This window comes from Anser anser (assembly GCF_964211835.1).
Source record: "Anser anser genome assembly, chromosome: 1".
Taxonomy (NCBI): Eukaryota; Metazoa; Chordata; class Aves; order Anseriformes; family Anatidae; genus Anser; species Anser anser.
Window position 1 is genome coordinate 139,445,551 of NC_139720.1, and position 23,726 is coordinate 139,469,276.

Genomic DNA, 23,726 nt, shown 5'->3' on the forward strand with positions numbered 1-23,726 from the left:
ACTGGTAGCACTTTACAAGGCCTGCAGTCACAGTGCGCCTTTGTTTTTAGAAATACCACATTGTACAGCAGTAGTAAGATTTATTACATTTTTACGGAACATAAATTCACTTCAGGGATTTAAAACAGAGTGACTTACACACATAAGCCAGACAAGATGCATCATTTTGCAAGGGAGAACAGATTTCTGTCTGAAGGGCTTTTCTTGGTACTTCTGTCTGAAGGGCTTTTTCTTGCCGTGACGTTCAAGGCGCAATTAGATGACTAGCAGATTGGATTGTTACAAAAATAAAATGCCTTTTGGCGTGTTTTTACTTCCTTGCCCCCTTGGTCATACAAAACTCACGGTATGGTTGGATAGAAACTTGTAGCTGATGAATGAGTTTTATTATTTAAAAGTGAAAGAGAAGGAGGAGGAAGGACCAGGAGCTGCTTCTCTGAGCCCTGGTGCCTCTACAGGGAGTCACTCGCCTGTGGAGCAGAAAGTACCTTCTGGTGGGTGCTGAAGAGCTCCAAGTAAGACATCCCAGGGTATTTGCTTGGGTTATTTGGAACTGTCCTTACAGAGTCGCTATATCGTGTATGTTTTTGGACTGAGGGGAAAGTTCAAAGATAGATGAAGGGATACCATTAAAATCCTGCTGAGTTTAGTGTACGTGCTGAGACCGAGCCCTCATTCAGAATGGGTGGTACCGAGAGCACTGTGGTCAGCCAAGTGTCTGGTTTGAGAAGCAGTCAGAAGTGCAGGGGTAACACTCGTGCCAGCAAGCCATCATGCTCAGGGTGTGTGTTTCAGTATGGCAATCTGGCTTTCCATGTGAAAAAACCTATTAGATTTTTATTTGCTCAAGTAATAAATCAATAAATTTTCAGGTTCAGGTTACCGCTTTCATTTGGTTTCCTTTCTTTTCTCAAGTAAAGGAAAGAAACCCAAACCAGCCCTCAAAATACAAACTGATGCATTTTGAAGCAGCAAATCGCAGCAGTTGTGGGCAGCCCAGACCTTTGCCTCTGAGTACTTGGGGCAGCATGAGGGTTTCGGACGGGGCCGTGACAGCGGCAGGCACAGACGGGAGCGCTGCAGAGAGCAGCCCCTGTCGCGAGTGGAGACAGAGCACGCGGTGGGGTTGAAGGAGTGGGATGTCCCAAGTGGCAGAAGGTCTCCTCCCTGCCAAAAGGCTTCTAATTGATGGCAGAGTACGGCCCAGCCCTTGGCACTCGTTCCCGGCTCTCGGAAGCGGGCCGGCAGGGCTCCTGGCAGGCTGACGGGTTCTCTATGATCGTGGCCAGCTGGATGCCGCCCGGCTGCTTCTCCTCGCTGTCCCGCCTCCGTTGGCCCTGCACGCCGAGCTCCTCGGGGGTGCCTGCTGCGCTTTTGGTCCACGTCTTCCCCGGGTCCCATTCGGAGGACCCGGCTCGCCCTCGCATGCGCTCGCGCCTCCTGCGGCAGAGCAGGTGCAGGCAGCCGTAGAGGAGGACGGCGGCGATGATGAGGAGCAGGAGGCTGCTGGCCAGCCAGATGCCCAGCGCCAGCTCCTTCTTGGCGGTGCCGGCCGACGCCGGGTCTCGTTGCAGCGTGTTAAAGACCCTGCACTGGTCGCTGGAGGGGTTGGCGGACTGGCAGGTGACGCACAGGATGTACGTGGTCAGCGGAGTCAGGTTTTCGACCACGAAGGAGGAGCGGCTGGCGGGCACCCTCTCTTCCTTCTGGAAGCTCTTCCTCGAGTAGCTCGCCGGCACGCTCTTCCAGTTGGGGTGGTACATGACACTGTAAAAGCTGTCGGCGCAGCTGGCCATCTGGGGCCAAATCACCACCGCTGTGTTCCCTGTGATGTTCTGGACGGTTATTCCCATTGCCGTGCTGCTCGGGGGTTTTTCCTTTCCCAGGAGGGATCTTTGGAAAGGGGAGCTTACTGTTTCCCAGGGAGGCAACTGAGAGGTTGTGGTACTGGGGATACTGTGTGGATCGTAGAGCTCTGTAATTTAAAAGAAAAAAAAAGAGTTTATTAGGAAACAGTGCTCTTAGCTTTAAACCGTCTATTTCTTTGCCAAGTTAAAGGCTAAATACACAATTAGAGAAATTCAGCCAGAGCTGCTGCCTGTCCAGGTGATCAGCTGTAACTCGTCTCAGTTGTATCTCGTCTCCTTGAAAGGTGGTATATTTTGCAGGATTTGGATTTGGGGAGCCACTTCCTTCCAAAGCCGTTTTCAGATTACTCTGCTCTTGCAATTGGGATCCAGGGGATGCTGGCCCTCAACACCTCGTTGAAAATTTGCCTCTGTCATCTTTAGTATACGTGCTGTGTGCGCGAGTGCTACAGCCCCTAGAATAAAGTCACTGGATATTTTTGTCTAGAGGAATTTGCATTTAGGTGGCATTAAGTGAAACTCATCGAGATTTGTAAAGGAGAGCGGTAAACATCCTGTGCATTCTGACAGATACAGCCCTCCAAGAGGGAAAAAAATAATGATCATAAGTCTGAACAGATGCATCAGTACATGTCTCTCTTCTTTGGTGTGATGCCGGAGTATTCTGGTTAGTACAACAAACATTTTGATTAGGGGAAAAAAAAAAAAAGGCATAGTATTTAGCATAATTGTATGTTAAGAGACAAGCTCATGGAAAAAAAAATGACATTGAATTCTAAACAGAATTGAAACACTGTCTGGTTTGCCATTAAACTGAGGACAGACTGACTATCCAACTGATTAACCCTTTACCTGTGTTGATGGATGAATTTTTTTATCTTAATTGGCAAGTGGTAGCAGAAATGGATATTGAAGGATAAACTCCTCTGGCCATCCCCAAGTCTTTGCTTTTTGCCAGTCATGATTAACTGTGAAACAAAACAGTGCGTAGAAACATCGCAGTTCCCATGCAGTTTCCTAAGTGCTTCTTTTAAGGAATATCTTCCTTCTGGGACAAAAAGTTGGCTTCTGCCTTGGTGTACTTTTGATTAAAATGGTTACTTTATAACGAAACAAATATTAATAACGGCCAGTAGATGTTTTTGTTTGGTTGGGAGGTTTGTTTTTTTGCTTTGCTATGATAGTAACTTTTTGAAAAGAGCCTCCCTAAGCAATTTCATCTGATTGTCTTTTGGTTTAATACTCAGTTTCCCATGGCAGTCATGCGGAAGTTTTTTTCCACTGTGAAAGTTCCTTGCTTTTTTGGGTACATAAATGCCACCAGTAGCACTGTATTTCATTGTTTATGACTTCAGTATAAAAATGATTTTTTTTGATGATCAGTGTTAAGATGTTAAGTCTCCTGGCTAAACACCAATTTCCTGATGAAGAAAGCTCATAAAGTTTGCTTGTAATATATTCTGAGATTATTCTGTAATACTTTAATTGCATTTTATACTAGATGGGAGGCTGGCAAAATATATATTATTTTATTGGGACCTTGATAGTTGCATTGCATTAATAATACCTTTTATGTAGGAAAATTGTTGCTCAAGGCTTTTGGATTGTACTTAGATCTTCTCCCTACTTCCTAGTATGTTTATTTTCATTACAATATAAAACCTTAGGACTGATCTGGGTAGATGCTGCCTTTCTAATCATGGTCTAATTAGGGGCGCACTCTTTTTGATAAAGCAACAGGGTAAAGAAACTGAGTTTGCTATCACATAAACTTAATAGACAGGCATCTTGACATCTAACCAACTCCTGCAAATATTAAAATCAGGCACATTAGTAAGATCAGCGTTTCTACTTACTTTTTTTCTCCTTTTTTTAGTTGGTAGCTCCCAATTACTTAAAATTATATTTTTTAATAGAACACTTCCTTAATACTGTCTAGAAACAATAGCTTCTTCAGTGCAGCATTTTGTAAGTAGAGTGTTTGGGGTTTTATTAGTAATAGTAGTTTAATTAGTAACAGTAGTAATTTGTTTTGATTTTTATAAAACATCATCTGTTAGAAGATATATAGTTACTGGCAAGTAAATATTTGGAAACCACATTTGGTGTTTTAAAAAGTCAGTACTTACCATCGCTTCCTGACACAGATTTCAGAACAGGATTTTCAGGTGCTGATGCAAAAATAACATAAACACTAATTGTTCTGTATCGTTTTCCACAGGAGTTATTTGCTTCATGATCTCTGCTTGCCAGTTTGCTTTTTCTTCCCCCTGGATTGAATCCTCATTGCTTGCTACTTCCAGGTTTTTTCCCCGATGCTGGTTGTGGCATGGCTTCTTCGTCTCTTCTACTGAAATTCATGCAAGAACACATCTTGTCTAAAAATGCCGTTTGCCTTGGTTTTCAAGGAACACAGAGGAGAAAAATAATGTCTTTTTCTCCCTCTGTTGCTTCCTTCTTGGACAGGGTACTGCCTGCACATCCCTGTTATATGCTCCTCTGCCTGTACCAGTGATGCTGTGAGTGATTAATGCTAGCACTTCGATGACATCAGCAACTAGCATCTCTTTTTTTTGTTAAATTTAAGTAGGGGAGGGAGCAAGCATAGCTTAAAAAACGTTGAGCTCCTTCCCTCTTTCCTCCTCTCCTTCCACCCGCAGCCTTGTTGCTGGCATTTTCCCTAAATACTTTGGTGTTGTGCATCATGGAGGTGTGTGCTGGTGTTTTCAAAATCCCTCGTCACCGTTCACAAAGCTCTGCTAACCCAGTGTTCGCAGGTGGACCACGTTAGGTGCTCCTCCACAAAGGTGACATTAAAGAAAGGTGTATTTTTAGATTGACTGACTTCTTACTGTTATGTATTGGTGAGTTATTTATGCTGAAACCACTCTCTTGGTGCTGTAGCTGAAATAGTTTGGATACGTTTAACTACCTGCCTGAAAACATCAAAGGAGAAGGATGAAATCCTGCCTTTGGGGGCATAACGGTGTATAGAATGCTTCATCTATTGGGACATTTATCTGCAAGTGTTTTTGTAATGTTTTATCAGTGTTCATTCCATTCAGTGCCCCCGATTTCCTTTCTGTAAGTGGAAAGCTACGCAAATAGGTACGTTGTACGTGAGGGACGGCAGCTTCAGGCTTCTGGCCAGCAGCGGTTGTTTGGAATCGAGCCTTTTTGTCAGCTCGGATCCAGTAGGAGTGTGAGCGTTGCATATGGAGGCTAATAATTAGCCAAGCATCTATTTTAGGTTATGTTCACAGAAAAGATGGCTGAGAATTTGAAAACAGCTCTCCTCCACAAAACCAACACGAGGACACTGTCCTTAGAACAAACTTCTACAGGCTGACAGAAGGCACCTTGGCCATCGTCTGTAGCAGGGTCATCTCCTGGAGGTTGCTCAGGGCCGTACCCGGTCAGGTCTTCAACATCTCCAAAGACAGAGACTCCACAGCCTCTCCATTTGACCACTGTAACAGTAATACAGTTTTTTTCTGATGTTAAAATGGAGTTTCTCGTTTGTGCCCGCTGCCTCTTGTCCTGGCACTGGGCACCACTGAGCAGAGCCCAGCTCCTTCCTTTTTATTCCCCCCATCAGGTTATCAAACACACGGATAATGTCCTCCTGAGTTGCCTCCTCTCCAGGCTGAACAACGCAGCTGTCTCTCCTTGTAGGATAGATACTCCAGCACAATTTCTAAATCCCTGCATAGCATCCAGTCTGTATAGTTCTGCTCACTTTGAAGAAATGCACATTAATACGGCCAAGCACCAGACCCTCTTTATACAATTCCTGAAGAATTTCCATGAGGTTACACCCCAGGCTTGGATTTGCTTTGATGCTGTGTACAGCTAAGATGTTTGAAAAAGAGAGATCCGTACTGATTAGCTGCAGAGACCAGTCACTGCAAAAGGCTGTTTTTTTTTTTTTGTAATTGAGTCCTCAGAGGTTTAAAACACTTACTATGAACTGAAAATTGAAGTCACTTCTTTCAAGATGTTTTGTACGTAAAATGGGCTGTGTAGGAATAGAAGCTGTGCTTTGAGTTCATGTACTACTCATCCTTTTCTACCTGTGTAAGTAGAAAAATATGAGAGAGGAAAATTTCATGGCTCTATAAATGGCAAGTGAAGGATACCTGGTTAACAAATACGGTTTACAGGAACTCCCTTGCTAAGCAAGAAAAACCTGTCTTACAAACGAGAAGCTTTATGTTTTAACTTCCTGGATAGAGAGTGAGACACAAAGTTGTTGTTTTGCATTATTTTTTAATATGCTTAAAAATGCTGTCTAAGTGAGATTATTACTAAGATGCAGTCAGCTGAAATTTTCATTAATCGATTTATTTTTCTCATTTTAGGCACTGAATCTGGCGTATTCCAGTATCTACAGCAACTACAGGAATTTTGTTGGCCCCCCTCACTTTAAAGTCATCTGTAGGCTTCTCGGGTATCAGGGGATTGCTGTGGTGATGGAGGAGTTGCTGAAAGTCGTCAAGAGCTTGGTATGCCACTTGTCTTTCAGTATTATTATTCCAAATGGCTTCTGATAGGAAATATCTTAACAAAAGCAAAATGAAAGTAAGATTCCTAAGGAAAGTAAGATCTCGAGTAAAACTAAAGTGTTAAATTCACTGAAGTTCAGTATAAACTCTATTTGAGAGTACCCAATGCCTTGTGAAAGCAATAGAAGATGTGTTAATCTGAGCAGTGTTTTAAAAACCCTGGATTCGGGTTTGGGGATAATTTAATTTGCAGAGACTCACGCTGGTAGGACCAGGGTAAACTCTGGAAAAGTATAAATGTTTCAAATGAGTTGATTTACTTTCTCAGAATATCTGGAGCTGGAATGTGCTTTCTGCCTTCCCTAACTTCAGGGCTTTCATTAATAACAGCATTGACAGATGACGCTTAATAGCAAGGAAGGTTTAATCTCCACGCTTGATCTAGCAGAGGATAGCATCAAGCCTATTTAGAAGAGCGCTCAGACCAGATGTTGAAGAAGTTATCCACACAGCCCTTGTATCTAGTATTGGAAATGGCCTTATCTGTAACTAAAAGGAGACTGAGGGGCTCTTTGGTCACGGTACTGTTAATGTCTGCATACAGCTGTAACACATTGCATTTAAGTTTAAGCTACAGAAATGGTCTTTTGTTCCCTGCCCCTGTTGCCTATAAGGAGCACGCTGCCAAAACAATCCAGCTGTAACAGGTGGAAAGCTGTAATATTCATAATCTCCTTTCACATACTTGACATGTTTGGTAGTTTGTCTATTGCAATCCCCACAATGTTCTACATTTGTTTTTGAAATTCTAGAAAGGATGGAGCCTGCTTGAAGGGATGCCGTGGTATATTGTCAGGGAAAGATGGGCTTTGAGCAACCTGCTGTAGTGGGAGGTGTCCCTGCCCGTGGCAGGGGGGTTGGAATTAGATGGTCTTTAAGGTCCCTTCCAACACAAAGCACTCTATGATTCTATAAAAACAGACATAATTTTCATGCTCTGGGGTTGAGTATTGGTTTGTTGTTTGGGGAGGGATGATGATTATTATTATTTGCAAATCATCTCCGTTCATTAAAGGTAGCGTGGAATGATTAGGCATTTATAAGGGAGGCTGAAAAGACTGAGGGGAGGTACCCTGCTGATGCTTGATGCAAATGTTCAGATATAGGGAGATGTATGTGTGTGTATATATATGTCTGGAATGTATAGATGTATTTATATATATGCCTGGAATGGCCAATTTAAGCTGTTACAGGCATACCTCATATTAAGGATTGAAAACATTCAGATGAACTTTTATTTCTTTTTTTTCACCAAAAATCAAAAGGTTGGTCAGACAATAGAGACAGACTGTAAGAAAAGATGATTTCCCGTACTTCTTTTTTTTCCTTCCTGGCTTTAGCTGCTCTGCCACTTTTCCCATGGCAAAAAGCAGCTAATGCCATACGAAGGAACTGTATTACTGTGCAACTGTATTCATTGGGAGAAGTTGCTTTTTTGAAGATGAAAACTGGCAGAGTTAAATGCATAATTTTTAGACCTTGTGCAATCCACATGCTTTTTGAACACAGTTGTTGTAAAGTTTCTCAGTTAATAACACTGACATAATAACGAGCACTTGTTTATTCTTAGTTACAAGGGACAATTCTTCAGTATGTCAAGACCCTAATGGAAGTGATGCCTAAGATCTGCAGGTTGCCAAGACATGAGTATGGTTCTCCAGGTTAGTTGATGTTTGATGTTACCATAGTAGTCTTAATGAGATTATACTAATTACTGTCTTCTGGATCATGCCTATCTCTATGTCCCTCCCCCTCTTCTTTGTCCCAGTAATTAGCACTTTTTTCCATAGCAAGAGCCATTAAAGGCTGGGCTTTCAGAAAGTGCTTAATAAAGGACTGTATGGTGTTTTAAAACTTACGTCCTTAGGGCAAATAAAAGGGTGGCAATTTGTTGATAGATAGACAGCCTTCTGACATAATTGAACTTGAGCTGGGATGTTCAGAGTAGTTTCTAATTCTAGGCTTTCTCATAAGCACATTGAGCTTTTCCTTTGCAAGTTAGCCTCTTGCAGCAGTTCTGTTCAAATGATTTAGGTAACACTGTCTCTCTGGAAAAGCTTTCATTCCCTCTTGCCTTTACCTTTCTGAAATGTAAGATAAAAGGAATGATGCTACTGAGAGGCAGACTGGTCCTGCCAGAGTAGTCATGTCAGGATGTGCGGGGAGCATCTTAGCCACTTAACAGGAGGCATGACAGTTGCAGAAGAAATGCCTTTGAAAGTTGCTTGCCACTATGGGGAAATAATTGGCTAATTAGTTTTTATCACATTGTTCACTGAAATTTTGAAACTGCTTCCCCCCTTCAAAATATTCCTCCTCCACAATGCCTAATTAACACAAATTAATCTTTCCATGTGCCACCCACCTCCTGAGTATATCTATTTTTCCAGAGTTGCTTAAGTTTATTAAATGCCACTCCAAGTGGAATGGGGTTGTTTTTTCTGCTTCCCACAGCTTGCTTGACACTCCTTGCCAATGTTAAATGAAATCGAGGACTTACTAAGTGTTTCCTTCCTGTTTTTCTCCCTGGAGCGTAGAAATGGATGAATCATGGTAGTTAGAAGTATAAAAATAATCTAGCTAAGGTTTTTAGCCACTCATTAAGGCCTGACCACAAAAGCAGCATGTATTCTCACTGTGAGAGCATGGTGATTATGCATCACCAGGGTCTGAGGCGCTACAGGCGAGGTTAGGAAGCTTGTATTCTCCTGCTGGAGATCCTCACCTGTAAGAGTATTTGGTGGGAGATGCCCTGGGACATAAGCAAAAACTTTCTTCTAAGAATAAAAGGCAACCCGTCTTACAAGAAAGGAAAAACTTGTGTAATGGTAGCCTTCACACGGCTGATCTACACTTGCTACAGGACCTAAACCCTTTTAAATCCTTCATAACTTCCTTGTTTTGTATAGATCATGAACAGTTTTGACCTTGTATTTGGAAAAATATCCCATATGTTCAGATGCCTGCTGTACCAAGAGGTCAGAGTAATTCTTCAGGTTACAGTATAAGATAGTAGCAACTAGAATTGGAATGGGTCTAGCAAAACCACTTGATTTCTGTGCTCCTTCAGCACCCCTGTGGCTGGCACACAGGCAGGTTTTGTCTTGGCACGTGTATTTTTCCTGTACTGAAACATTTCAGGCAAAGAACCCTTAATAACTTCCCAGAGAGTCTCTTCCAAGAAGTGGCAGAGCCAACCTTTGTAGCGCTGTCACGTCTTCTCTCTGTACTCTTTTGAAGACACTAAACAGAAAATGTGTGTGGAAGCTCAGGGCATTTTCATCTGACTGTAGCATCACTGAAGAATTGTGTTGCTGTCTCTGGAGCCTTTCCATCACGGAGCTGACTGCCCTCGGAGCAGATCCGACTGATAAGAGAAATCATTGTCTGTGATGGGAACGTGCTGTAAATTTTAGCCTTGGTCTGGCGTGCAGAGAGGAGCTGCCATAGTATACAAGGGGGAGGCTCAACCCATGCTTGATTTGAATCCCTGTCATCTCCTTTCTGTGTTAAATTCTCTGCAGCTATCTGTGCCACGCCTTGTTTACTTGGTTTGCACTGAGAATACAAGCAAGTACACGCCAGCTGTCGTCTCTTCCTTCCTCTGCCTCCCAAAGCCTCCTGCATAAGTAGCGTTCAGTGGTTGTAGTAGTAAGTCTGCGTGTTCTGGAGCATGTTTGTATGCTGCTGCTTTTCTTTGCTGGCAAACCATCTAATCACTTCGTTATAATTGCCACTACCTACACATAAAGGCCAAAATGATGATTCTCATCTATAGATGAAGTTTGTAGATTCTTGTCTGTCTCAACGTAACATGCATTTATCAATTTAGAATTAATCCCCTGAGTCCATTCTCCACATGCAAAGCAATTTAAGTGTGCTCAGTAGTGCCCTGGCTGTTTCATGTGCCTTGAACCTTGATTGCGAGAGCTTTGTTTGGACTCCGCTGATTGCATCCTGTGAGCTCTGCGTACTCAGCCCTCTAGACCCGTGGATTTCTGAACAGAGATTTATTCTCGCTAAAAGGAGTGGACCGCAGACAGTGGCATTAGTTGTTCAGGACTGCTGCTCGCCAATGGGTTTGTTTCCATAGAAACAATCTTAAAGCAGAGGGGAACTTGCTTCTCTTGTAGCCGTAAAAATATTTGTCTAAAAATACATAAAGCATAAGGATTTTTTAAAGGGACCTTTTAAAGTCTCTAAGCTTAGAGGAATATTGACTTATAAAAGTTTAAACTTGAGCTTTGATCTCGGAAATAACCTTTCCTGGTATTTTTCTCGTATTTGAATATAGCCTTCCTGCTTTTCATAAACAAGTATTTCATCTCCTGCCACTCTGAAATGTCTTTAGACATGGTGAGGAAAGGAGTTTGTCAGCTCCGCTGTGAGACGAGGCTTAGATTTGTGTCACTGCCACATCACCCCTACAGGGGAAAGCTTTGAAAGAAAATCCATGAGCTCAGCAAGGTATGAACTAGCCAAGAAGGTAGCCTAAGTGCAGGCTTTTTTCCTAAGTACAGCATTTCCATGTTTCTTATTTAAAAAAATAATACATAAAATAAAAGTTAATTTCTTGGTGGAACGCCATGGCTTGAATCCTCTTGGGGAAGAACAGGAAGGAAATATATTCATAGGTTTTTCTGGAACCCGTCCATTGCAGAAAGATTTGGAAAAGAATTTGGGGACAAGGGGAGATAAAAAGCAGGAAAAGACAGGAGGAGTGTTAAGAGACTTGCAGAAAAACAAAGGTCAGGCCACTTTCTGAGCTCTAATATCAGCTTACTCAGCAAAGCCAAACTTTCTCAAACTTCCCATGCCATGTTCGCTTCCGTCTGCTTTTGAATTTGCAACTTGCCATCCGGTTGCAAAAAGAAAGCCGAGGAATGCCATTGAAATCATTTAAAAAGCAGTGGTGTTGGAGGTGCCCTTCAAATGTCTACACTCAGTGGAAACAGAGGTAATCCCAGTTCACTGTCAAAAAAACTGCACAAGTTTAAATGGTGTTTTCATAAAATGAAGACCTAGATGATCTTGAAGGAGCAGTGAGCAATGCAGTGGGCATGAAGACCAACAGGATATTTATTTCTAGCAAAATAAATGGTGCACAGGCTGTATGATATATGTGTATCCGCTTAAGTATGATGAACATTTCTGTTGAAAGCAATGGCGTGACTGCTGATATGCAAAGTTAATGATGTCTCTTGTGTGCCAAAGAAATAATCACAGACAGCATTTGAAGACGTGTAGGAAAGTGAACATAAAGTAAAGGTCATTGTAGCACCCAGTTTCTTGGGAACAGTTTTGCTGCTGCAGATTAGCAGATTTCATTTCAAGTCAGCGCTCTGCAGAAAACGAACCACAATGCGGCTAGACCAAAGATTGTTTTCAAGATCAAGTCTGTTGTTAGCTCACACTTGAGGTCTATGATTAGCAGCCAGTTTTCACCCAGTCTTTCAGGTACCAGCATTGGTGCAAGCTCTGGAACGTGTTTGGTTTGAGTCTCTAGGTGTGAACTGAGCTCGTTTCATAGAAAGGAAAAGATGGCCGAAGTGAAGAAATCCAACCAGCTTTGCAGTGCATGTGTTGATTTGGTCTGACTTCCTAAATTAATTAGTTTACGGGGCTGCACAGCTGAAACTTTACATCTGCTATTTGAGTGCTGTCGAGATGAGGTTTTGGAATCAGCGATGGAGCCTAATCCTTTACTAATCTTCTGTACTTTACCAGACCCCTTTTACATCAGCAGCCTTGCTTCTGTTGAGATCTGTGTAAATCAGGAATTGGGATTATATGACCAATTATCATTACACCTAACGTCATTCCATCTGCGGGAATAGAGGAGTTTAATTAAAATTGATTCCTTGCAAAGAAGGAGCAAATTGATTCAAAAATGCAAATGCAATGTGTCGGTAACTAATTCAGTAACTTAGAAATCGCACCAACAAAATAGGAGAAGGAGGAAGGTTGTGTGCAGTTGAATGAAATTTTCCAAAGACACTTGTTCTATTTCCAGGGCTTCATGGTGTGTATGTAGTCTCTCACAAAAACACACACTGCTGTGTGCTGTCCAAGTAGATGTAACCAGGAGTGCCGCTGCTCAAATATTAATGAGAACCAGATAATGTGTTTCTGCCACAGGACTCCACCGAGGAGCAGATGATGCTTTCAGCATTGTTTCTGTTCCATCAAAAATTGCTGTGTAGCTCTGTAAACTTTTATCTGTCTGGCCTGTAAATCGAGCACTTCATCTAAGGGGACGTAGCTGATACCGGCACTTGGAACAACTGCATACGGGATACAGGGCGTTGGGTTTCCAAAATACCCACACAATTTGTTCATGAATGCACTGTGTGGGTGTGTGCATTCATGTACCTGCACATGGTGACTGGGGCTTTCAGTGAAGAAACAGAGATCTTTGTTAAGGACTTTGAGAGGAACTCAGTAACTTGGAGTGCCTGTAAAAGACAGTACGTAATTTTCATGGTAGGAACCTCCAGGCTCTCTGACTTCTGCTGTCCTGCTGCTTTGGGTGGACTTCCAGCCTTGCTTTGGTTTCAGTTGCACCTTCAGCATGGATTTGGGTAGCAGCATTCCTTGTTGCTGTTCTCTGTGCTGCTCTTGGTTTCCCTGTGTGCCATCCTGCTCCTTTATATCTGCTGTAGGCGACATCGGTTATTCTCGGGATTTCACTTCGGAGCTGTCCATGCAACATTAGTAACATTTTCTTGCCATCTTTCCAGACATTGATCTCGTTTCTGAAACTCCCCAGGAAATCCAGGGGCTGGCAGGGGATTGACGAGTGTCTGAAAATCCCACTCTTTTCCACCCCCTTTCATGACCACTGGCTGTTTCTGTTCTGCAGCAGCAGAATCATCCTTGCCTCTCTCCTCAGCTTCCATTTCTCACCAAACTGCTCCCCACTCATCAGACAGGCTAAAGGGGAAAAACACCCCAACGTCTGTCCATGTAGCCAATATCCTACTTGGTGACTATGTGGAGAAGTCTGCGGTTACTCGCTATGTTTTGGGGAGTCTTCCAGCCCTTTTGGCAGTTCACCATCCATTTCTGCGTACATGCCATGGGTATTACGAGCAGAATTGTTGGTAGATATTCTAGACTGGTTTCCTCTATGACACAGACTTAAATTCAGGCTAACACAATGGGCTTTCCCTCCCAGAAGAGCATCCAGTCCTGTGGTATGAGGGAATTATTTGACTTGACTTTTAGCTGTTGATCCTTAGAAGCCCTTTCCTTGACAGAGAAAGCCACAGAAACACTAAGTCATGTAACTGAGACACGCTATAGGCTTGTCATAGATTAATTCCTTCAGTGTGCCTTGATTTTTTTCTCTAGTGTCAAAAAGGTTTTGTGAACATTTTTGCTGTATCAATCTTTTGTTTTTAGCCTGAGGGGGTAGTTGATGTGTGCTGGTCTGACTTGTTTGCATTTAGGTATATTTCAGTGTGTTTTCCTTTGAATAAATCAAGCTCCATTCATTACGACTGACCAACCTCCATCAGCTTTTCAATTGTTTTTCTATTTAGTTGCTAACCTACTGGGGTTGGGTCTGACTGCAGATTTTCTGTTGACAAACAGATCTTTCAGATGTAACAAAGCTGGTTCTGGATCCCCTTACCATGCACTCTTCCTGATGTTTCGTTACTAAATTTAATGACATGAGGCTTTCTAGAGAAGTGTGTGGGTTAGTCGTACTGTTCCTTCCTCCACTGTAAATTCTCAAGTTCCTCTGCTTGAATCTGAGGGATTTCCTTGGCAGAGATACTCTCCAGCATGTATTTTATGTTTGTGTGCTCCCCCCGAGCTGTTGCCTTGTTGGGTAAATACAGAAGGCGCATCTCCTGTGCAGGAGGTGTTTGTCAGCCACATCCAAGGAGTGCATGGGGAGGTGTTGGGGGCTATCGGGTCTCTTTCCTTGCCTCCCCTCAACTTCTTTGTGTGATTGTGTATAGATTTAACTACAGGAATTGTTAATTGAGTGTAATGGAAGCTGCTGTAGATAGCATACAACTTGAAAGCTTTGCATGATATATTTTCTTTGCTTACCAGTCCTGAGGTTTTTGGTTTCATTTTAAAAAGGGCCAGGCTTATGCACACAGATGGAAAAATGCTGATGAAAATAAGTTACAAAGAGCCTGAAAGCTGCCTGTCCTACCGCAGTTCTCTGCTCTTTCTCACCTGCCCTGCGCATGGCTTTAACCAGATGCCTCTGACCAGTAGATGACACTGCAGGAGCCACCTGAACCTGGGGCTCCCAGGGTTTGTCTGCAAACCAAGGGACCGTGCAACCTTTCCTTGGGGCGGGGAAGCGGCTGGAGGTCCACCAGTGCATCGAGCTTCACCTTTGTTCGGGAGAGGTTTGGCAGAAAAGATGTTCATATAAATGACGTGGCTTTGAAAATTGTAATTCTGATTGTTTTTGTTAACAGCTTTTGGCAACACTGACAGAAACAAGGTTCTGACTGTGCTTGTCAGCAGGAGCTGACACATCCTTGCCAGCAGATCTTGACTTGTGATTTCTGTATTTAATTGTTTGGTGAGGATACAGCTCGCTGCAGTGCTGTTGGGGCCCTAGCCTGACACCACTCGCCTTCCCTTCATCTTCAGCGCTCTGCTCCGTGCTGGTTCTGTAATCCTTGAAAACAACAGCTGTGAATTGAGCGTGTCGGGTGGTGCAGCAGGTTGGGGGACAGAAATAGAACCGAGAATAAGAGGCTGGAACAGGACTAATAGCAGACAAGAGCCCTATTCTGTCTTCCTGCTTCTGGAAATCGTTTTCTTACCTCCTACGCTAGCTGCTTTTTCCAGCAGAGAGAACCTAGGTGCTCCGTTGTGCATGACTTAGCCAGCTGCAAAGGTTGGCACACCACTGCCTTACAACGTAATAACCTCTGATCGGCATTTATTTAAATAGCGCTCCTTTCAGTTTCCTCTAGGCAGCACATCTGTAAATAAAAAAAATATTGTGAAGAGACATGGAGAAAAAACTATAAACCTGCACCCTCGCTTTGTTGTGCTCTGATACAGTACACTTGTGCACGTTCAGAGAAAGCCTTGAATAGGCGAATAGGTGAGAAAATCAGTGTGCTTTTGTGGTGGGAAGAAAAAATAGTCCTGATTCATATGACTCTTACCCACGTGACCAGAGTCTTTTGTCTGCTTTCACAATAGGAGCACCTGGGTGATGATGACACAATTTCTTTCTGTCTTCTGAGATGTTGTGTTTTTTTTTTTTTTTGCTTCTCTTTTGATTCCAGGTATCTTGGAGTTTTTCCACCATCAGCTGAAGGACATCGTTGAATATGCAGAGCTGAAGACCGTCTGCTTTCAGAATTTGCGGGAAGTGGGAAACGCTGTCCTGTTTTGCCTGCTCATTGAGCAGAGTCTGGTAGGTGCCTGCTATGCTGGTTTACAACCCATCCGTGTCTCAGAATGCACCCTGACATTTCCGTTACTAGTGTCACAAAAAACAAGGGTGAAATTTGCAAGTTTTTCCCTTTCTTTACCTTGTGTCTTTGAGGTGGGGAGAGACTCCCCACCTGTGTGTACGTGTAAGCACATGCTGCTGCTGAGGCTGGGCTGCCCATCAAGCAGAGATCTCTGCCGACTGCCAACCAGCTAAATTAATTCACTCAGCGAGCTGGCTGGGGGCCAGCTGTTGCTCAAAAAATAAATCCTCGCGTAAGAGTCCTTCTCTAGGGTGTTTTAAAGCTGCTAACGTTAGCTGAGATGATGGAGACACGCTGTTCCTCAGGAGTCCTCTTCCCAGCGTTAGAGGCTGCCTCCCTAGTGGTAGGGAGTTAGGGGAGGGCCAGGTGTCAAGGAATGAAACCATACTCAGAAATGGGGTAACTGTCATGATGAGGAGAAACTGGGTTCCTGGAGTGGGCTTCAGGCTAGCAGGGCACGTGGTGAGAAGCCAGGTGGGTGAAGGGAGAAGGCGATGGTGAACTGCTGCCTGGGAGGTTTTGTTTCGGGTGTAATGCAGAGACACCGGTCTGCTCCAAAAAGGGAGGAAGAAGTAGCAAAGTAACATGTAATCTTCTGGCCCTCTGCACTTTCTCTGCATGTACAGAAGCCAAGAACCAGGAGATGATCTGTTTTCCTTCCCTACCTTCCTTTCCTTTCCTAATCTTTAAGGATTAAGGATATAAAATAGCTCCTGAGAGGTGCTGTCATGTCTCAGCCTGCCTTGCTGGGAGATGCGCCTGACATGATAATGGGTTGTGGGAACAGTGCTGGTAAAAATAACCAGGCCGTGAGTCATCCTTCACAGTTCTGTTTGTCTGCACAGGATCCGTCTGCCACTTTCACACCGAAATTGCTCATCCTGAATTAGTCTTTTTAATAAATATCCTGTCCTTTAACAACTGCCAGCTCGGGGTGGGAGGAGAGCTGCTGGAGTTTATTTGTCAATCCGAGGTAACCTGGTGAAATCCAATTGTCGTTGTATCTACTTCTGTGGAGAGAGTGCCCAGCAGGCAGCTACACGCGCTGCTCTGACAGCAGAGGCTGGCTGCCCTCTGCTGTTTGTTTCTTCTTCAGCATCAGTGTGTTTTTGGAAGCCCGGATTTCTGATATGGCGTGGCTTGAGGATTCGTTGTTCCTAAGTGCCTCTTGTTTCCTTTTTGTTCTAGTCCCTAGAGGAAGTGTGTGACCTGCTGCACGCAGCACCATTCCAAAACATCCTGCCCAGAGTTCACGTCAAAGGTACAGGCTAAATGGAAATAACTTCCTCGGGCAATGCTTTCCACTTTGCTTGCTTGCTGCTACATTTTTGGTAACCATTTCCAGTCATCCTTTACACTGCTGTTAATTTTGTGACCTGAGCTAACTGATTCAAGCCCAAAAAATCTGTGCTCCTTAGCCAGGCTCAGTGCAAACTACAAGAGGAAGTTGAAGAATACTCTGACAAATAAGTGGGGTATTCAGGGCTGTATTAACAGTTCATTTCACCTTAATTTGGGTATGGTGAGAGGCTTTTCAGAAATTCTTGTTTAGCTGATAAGATTGTCAGTTAAATGGGGTAGGGTTGATCACACAAGGTACACAAAACCCACGAGCAGATGAATTACATGCAAGTGGTCCCTGTAGACTTTTCGTGTGCTTTTTTACTAAATTGGCATGCCGTGAATGCAGGATTGGTTCCTTCAGTATCTGCTTTTCTTATCCTTCATCATTAGGAAGTGAGCTTTTTTCCCCTCCCTCTTCTGCTTCTCCCTGTGCTGCTCCTCTGTCCCCTCTCCTCTCCATTTCTCACTGCCAGAGCAGCTGACTTGTTCTGCTTGGAGAAATCCCATCAGCTAAAAATCTTTGAGAATATTTTCAGCCTCTCTGTAGCTATTTGCGTTTCTGTACATAAAGCTAACCATTTGTTAGACCACTGTAAATAGTCTTTTCCCACTTGCCAGAGAACACTTCCTACTTGCCAGTGATGAGTGGGTGCCAGCTGCTTTTTTAAGCCTTACTATACATAAATTCCACCCTCGTTATAACCCACCTTCCAGAGGCAGGCATTTCGCCTATGATAAGGGCAATTTAGTTGGCTTAGTACAAGTGGGAGTCAAATATGTTAGTAGCAGCAGCATAATACAGCTTTATATTCTGTCTTGAATCTAGTAATTAATTAAATGTATTCCACTATAAATCCTTGGTTTCTTTTTTGTTTGAACATACCAAACAAAATTTAAAAAATATATATATTTTTAAAAGCACACTGAAGATTAACCAACTATTCAGAACTGAAATTACCTACAAAAAGAGAAACTTTTCCAGCTTTTTACTGCACTGAATAAAGATTGTGTAAAAATAAAGATTGTGTAACAATAAAGATGGTCAGACATCAATTAAATCAGATGAATCAGTGCTCTTCTTTTTCTTTTTTCTTTCAGAGGGTGAAAGGCTTGACGCTAAAATGAAGAGACTAGAATCAAAATATGCTCCACTACACTTAGTCCCTCTCATTGAAAGACTGGGAACACCACAGGTAATCTCTCATTTGTGTCAGAGGCAATTCAAGAAGCTTCTGGGCACTAACAAGCCTGGTCTTTCACGCAGTGCTGATAGCTGTGTCAGAAATTCAACCTGCAGGTCCAGCTTGTTCACATAACAAGAATTGTATTAGGCTCATGGTTTGGTAAAGCTGTTAAAGCTCACAAGTTTAAAATATTTGAGACTGGCGGAGGTGACAGGTTTGGAGGAAAATTTCAATTTTTATGTATGTTTCTACGTGACACCCTCTTGGTTTAAGGGCCAGCCTGTGAGTTCCTAGTGCGAATTCTACCAAATGCAATCAGTTTTCTTGCGTGTGTTTGTCATTTTCCTAAAACAAGTTATTCCCCTCCCAGTCAGTAGACTAGAAAAGTCACTGAAAATGAGTTGTCATTTGCGTTTTCCTGTAAACTTAATGACCAAGGAGGACTTTCTCCGCTGCCTTTGCAGCTTCAGCACTATTTCCCTGTCAGTGTGAGGGGTACGTTAATTCCCTGCAAACTGTAGCAGTTTATGAGACACGAACAGTAGAAATGAAGAGCAGGGTGCTCTGAAGCAAAGCCTTCGGGCTGCTTTTATCGCGATGCATAGCGGTAGGTACTGCCACGCTGCAGAGGAGAGCTGGCAATGCGGTGGTGCCAGCTGGGACAAGCACTAACTGGTACTGCCGATTACTGGCTTTCTGCGAGTCTCTTTCTGCTGTCTTTGAAGATTTCCTAATGGCAGCAGGGTCAGGAGATGAAGCACAGTGCAGTCAGAGCTACTGCCCATACTTTCTTTTTGGCTTCAGGCTCCATGCAGGCAAAAACCTCTTAAGTTCTTGGTGCAGAATTAGCATTACTGCAGTTAGCACTACTTAGTATGGCAACGGCCTACTTGAAAAGATAGTTTATGGCCTATTTGAAAAGGTGTTTACAATTTTCTGAGCGTTTTTTCCACTGAACCGAACTCTGACTTCACTTAAAGTTGGGAGAAATGTCTAGAACAAACCAAGTGAAACTGAACTATGTTTGACTTTTTTTTGAGCTCCTACCGCGTATTTTCCGATCAGTGTGCTTCAAAGTAGAGCGCAGTATGGCAATTGGAGCATTTCGGTAAACCGTGCCGTGCTGTTAGCTCAGAGGGTACTTTTTTAGTTGACCTTGAAGAGGTCTGTAAACAGAAAGCTTTGTATAACCAGGATTTTGCGCTTTGTTTCTCTCTGTCTTAGCAAATAGCAATCGCGAGGGAAGGGGACTTGCTGACCAAAGAACGCCTGTGCTGCGGCCTGTCCATGTTTGAGGTTATCCTGACACGGATCCGATCCTTCCTGGACGACCCCATCTGGCGTGGGCCCCTGCCCAGCAACGGGGTGATGCACGTGGACGAGTGCGTGGAATTCCACCGCCTGTGGAGCGCGATGCAGTTCGTCTACTGCATCCCCGTGGGAACGCACGAGTTCACTGTGGAGTACGTGTCGGCAGCTGCCAGCGGCGCACCTGCGCCCAACAGCCCCTCCTTTGTTCTCCCTGCAGCGGGAGGGGACGCGGGCGTTACAACAGGGGGGCTTGTTCGGGTGCCTGCGGTAGCTTAGTGCAGAACCAAGGGAAAGCGCTGCGCTCGCTGGGCGGGGCTCTTCGTGCATGCACACAGATATTCCTGTATCTTTACAGAAAATAACCCTCTGTTTTGACAGCGTCTGATGAATGATCCCACGCCAGACAGGCCCTAGCACGTGTCTTTCAGCAGTTGTCATACCACTGCAGAAGCTGAACGTAAATAAAATAGCTGGACACATGCACACATTCCTAGCGAGTATTTTCTCATCTGAATCAAGAGCAAGGATGAGCACTTGAAAGTTAACAGGATTGAATTCTTGGTTTTGCTAATTTTGGTTTGTCCTTATCTTGAAAAACTGCTGCTGTCAAGTGCTTTTGACTGACCAGTTATGGAGGCAGCAATGTAAGACATTTGCCTCCTTTCGTGTCTGCAGTCCAAAGGAGAATAGTGGTGTTGAATTCCCCCTTTGTTTTCTTTGAAAATGAAATGTAATGCTGCTGGAGCCTAAGGGGGAGTACATGTACATCGTAGAAAAGTGGTAGGGGAGCTCCTGTTTTCTTTTGTTTTAAGCACCCATTTACATCCCGTGCAGTATCTGAAAAGAGACCCTGATTTACTAGAGCTTTTACAGTATTTTTTTAATTACTGTCTAACATATTCTAGAGTGATAGATAGGAATCAGACATTATACTAAAATACCTAAACTTTTCCTGCAGATATGTTGCTGAAAACCTTAAGTGACGCATGACTTTAACGTCGTGTTTTCTGTTTCAGGCAGTGCTTTGGAGACGGCTTGCACTGGGCTGGCTGTATGATCATTGTGCTTTTGGGACAGCAGCGTCGCTTCGATGTGTTGGATTTCTGCTACCACCTGTTGAAAGTCCAAAAGCACGACGGCAAAGACGAAGTTATAAAGAATGTGGTACGTTGAAAACATCTGGTCTTTAGTCTCTATAACAGCAACAAAAATAATCAGAGGCAGTTGTGTTCAGGTGCAGCTTAGATGTAACAATCGCTTTTGAGAATGAAACGTTGAAAACGAGGGCACTGAGGTTTTTAGGAACAAAAGCTGGGACTAATACTGGAGTTTGAAAACTGGTCAACCAGAACTCAAATTTCCTGGCTATATGGGGTTTTCTTAACACTGCTCATCTCATACGCGTGCATGAAGATTATGACCAGGCTGTTGTAAATTGCCTTTTTTTAATACAAAAAGCAGCACTGTCCAGAAAACTAGAATTTTTCACTGGGTTAGTAGTAGAATGGAAACTCTCATTCATAACATTCATAACACTGCTGTGAGTGGTGAGGTCACCATTTGGTGCTTTTTTCTGTATTTTTTTTTTTTTAAATCTCCAGAGCTAGTTCCTGTTTGTATGTTGTGGATTTTTATTTTATTTTTTTGATGTTTGCAGCCTTTGAAGAAAATGGTTGAAAGAATTCGCAAGTTCCAGATTCTGAATGATGAAATAATTGCTATTTTGGACAAGTATTTGAAGTCTGGGGATGGAGAGAGCACACCCGTGGAACATGTGCGCTGCTTCCAGCCTCCTATTCATCAGTCCCTTGCCAGCAACTAGACTTCTCACCTGACAATTTTTTTCACCTATTTAGGCTAAAAGTATGAGAAACAAAAAACACACCAACACTTTTACTGGGGCTCCTACTTGTGTTTTTCAGTATGCCTGTACCATTTGAGTGGTGCGCTGTCCTCTTCAGTCTCCAAGCACAGTAACTGTATACAATCCATACTTATTTTTCTAGACTAAAATTTTGTATACTTTGATTAAAAGCCTGCAACTGTAAAAGGTTTGTTTTTGAAATCTCTTTGCATTCCTGTACTGAGGTGGCTATGTTAGACTGGATTTGGCATAACTTTCCCCCTGCGCTGTCAAAATAATGGCTGTGGAGGGGAAGAAACTGGGTTCTGTAGAAAATTTTTCTAGAAATCAATTCCTAATTGTATTAGAGCATAATTAATTGCTTAATTAGCCTTTATTAAAAAAACAAACAACAAAAAAAACCACAACAACAAACTCTGGTGCTTCGTGAGTAATTTTTCTAGTCAGCTGATTTGTTTTTCCTCGTTATAAAACTTTTCTGTGATCAGCAATAATGGAAATGAAGGCTAATTAAGGTGGTGGTTATTTAACATGGAGGTGACTGATAGTATTCTGTTATTTTTAAATGGCAGTACTTTACTTGATTAGAATGGGATCTGCCTCCTTTTTTTTTTTTTTTTTAATGAGAGCTTCTAACACAGCTTGTATTTTGGCTGGAGATAGATACCTGTCTAGCAAAATACGTGTTTACAACTGGTAAGGGGTTCTTATTTACAAGAATCTTGAACAGACTGATCAGATGTAATCTGTCTCAGTACATAAGTTCTAATGAGTATTAATCATGATTTACTTGCAAAAAATGTTTTATTACACTTAACTGTATTATGCAAACACTGCATCAGTAAAATCGTTTGTAAAACTTTGCAACTCTAAGACTTGAGTTTTAAAGCAGCCAGTTCACCTGAAAGTAGGAACTCCTGCTTCCTTACTGGGGGATCCTACCAGAACTGTTCAGTGGTGTCGTACAGCTAGTTAGCTGTTAGAATCAAGCCAAAACTATCTATCTTACCCAAACAAATGGGAGTTAAGAGGGTTGGAACAGACACCGAGGAATAAGTAGATGTTTTATCCGGGACACTGACTTCTGGAGATGGTCTTTCATCAATGTTTCTAACCCATACTGTGAAACCAAGAAGGTATCCCTTTAAGAACCTATTTTTCTCCCATCCCTCTTACTCATTCAAGGTTAATTGACAACAGCTCCTTTTCTCCTGCTGAGCTCTTTCAAATGTTTTACAGTAACAAAACTGAGTCCAGTAACGGGTAGAAATAAGTGTCTGACAGGATGCAGGCAGAAAATAAGCAGGTAGGTACAGGAGTGGGTAACTATTTTTGAAGAAGAAATGGGATGAAATGCCTCAGCAAACTAGAGGCTAGATCATAATTGGTTTAGGAATAACTACTAAGTCACACATACCTGAGGCTTCAGCTTGGCCATGTGGTACATAAATGTTCCAGAAATAAAGCCTAATTTTTGGCTTAAGAACTACTTAAAAATAACTAACTGTGGTGTAATTAAAGTATGTTATAATTCTTACTGGTTAATGGGCAGCAGTAAGAGACTTGATCTCTAACATCTTAAATGTACTGGCATTAATACAGCTATTAACGTGACCTTTTTCCCTTTAGTGAGGGTGTTCAAGAGACTTTCAGACGTTAGTCCTATGAGATGTTTGTTCCCTGTTTTCAGAGGTGGCTTACTATTTTTGTCAACCTGATTAAGATGGTAAGAGAGTGGGAAAAAAGAAACAGCACCAAAAACAAAGCGTACAAAAGGTGTAACTTTCTCATTTTAAATAATCAGTCATCAGATGTAAGGGGTGTGGAGTCCAAAGTGTCTTGAAACATAAAGCAACAGGTGCTGCAGCGTGAGATTTTTAACCTGCTCTTCGGGGTGGTGCTTTGGTACTAGAAGGGCCAACCAGGTGCTCAGTGACTCCTCCACCGCCTGATACCTTTCCTGCCACTCCCAGCTGTTACGGGCTTTATTGCACAACCTTCAGAGGGCTGTGGTCTGTAGCTGAACAGCGCTGATGTCATGTTCCTTCCATCTAGTTAAAAGTTCAAATCCTGCTGTGCACCCAGAATTTAAAGAATCTCGTTTTCTTCCTTGAGACCTTGGT

General features: G+C 42.9%; 2 protein-coding genes across 8 annotated transcripts in view; one reads left to right on the forward strand and one right to left on the reverse strand.

Moving 5' to 3' along the window:
* The window catches only part of CYFIP1 (cytoplasmic FMR1 interacting protein 1), a 68,431-nt gene extending 46,642 nt beyond the window's left edge, over positions 1-21,789 (forward strand). For all 6 annotated transcript variants that reach the window (XM_083805581.1, XM_083805584.1, XM_083805583.1 and 3 more), the window contains 8 exons: positions 6,230-6,373; positions 8,004-8,094; positions 15,709-15,839; positions 17,089-17,161; positions 18,343-18,437; positions 19,653-19,891; positions 20,756-20,903; positions 21,397-21,789. In XM_083805581.1, coding sequence (XP_083661707.1) covers positions 6,230-6,373; positions 8,004-8,094; positions 15,709-15,839; positions 17,089-17,161; positions 18,343-18,437; positions 19,653-19,891; positions 20,756-20,903; positions 21,397-21,561 — 1,086 coding nt within the window. In that variant the 3' untranslated portion in view covers positions 21,562-21,789. The remainder of the gene's footprint in view (positions 1-6,229; positions 6,374-8,003; positions 8,095-15,708; positions 15,840-17,088; positions 17,162-18,342; positions 18,438-19,652; positions 19,892-20,755; positions 20,904-21,396) is intronic.
* On the reverse strand, positions 61-20,697 carry LOC310884225 (fibronectin type III domain-containing protein 9-like). 2 transcript variants are annotated; one of them, XM_083805714.1, is made up of 4 exons: positions 20,681-20,697; positions 15,235-15,396; positions 3,998-5,338; positions 61-1,975 (listed from the first exon to the last, which is right to left on the reverse strand). In XM_083805714.1, the coding sequence occupies exon 4, from the start codon at positions 1,851-1,853 to the stop codon at positions 1,182-1,184; it is 672 nt and encodes a 223-aa protein (XP_083661840.1). In that variant the 5' UTR covers positions 1,854-1,975; positions 3,998-5,338; positions 15,235-15,396; positions 20,681-20,697; the 3' UTR covers positions 61-1,181. The 2 variants fall into 2 exon arrangements, with proteins under 2 accessions (XP_083661840.1, XP_083661839.1); XM_083805713.1 differs by lacking the exon at positions 20,681-20,697 and having other exon boundaries at positions 15,235-15,702.
* Positions 21,790-23,726: the final 1,937 nt, after the last annotated feature.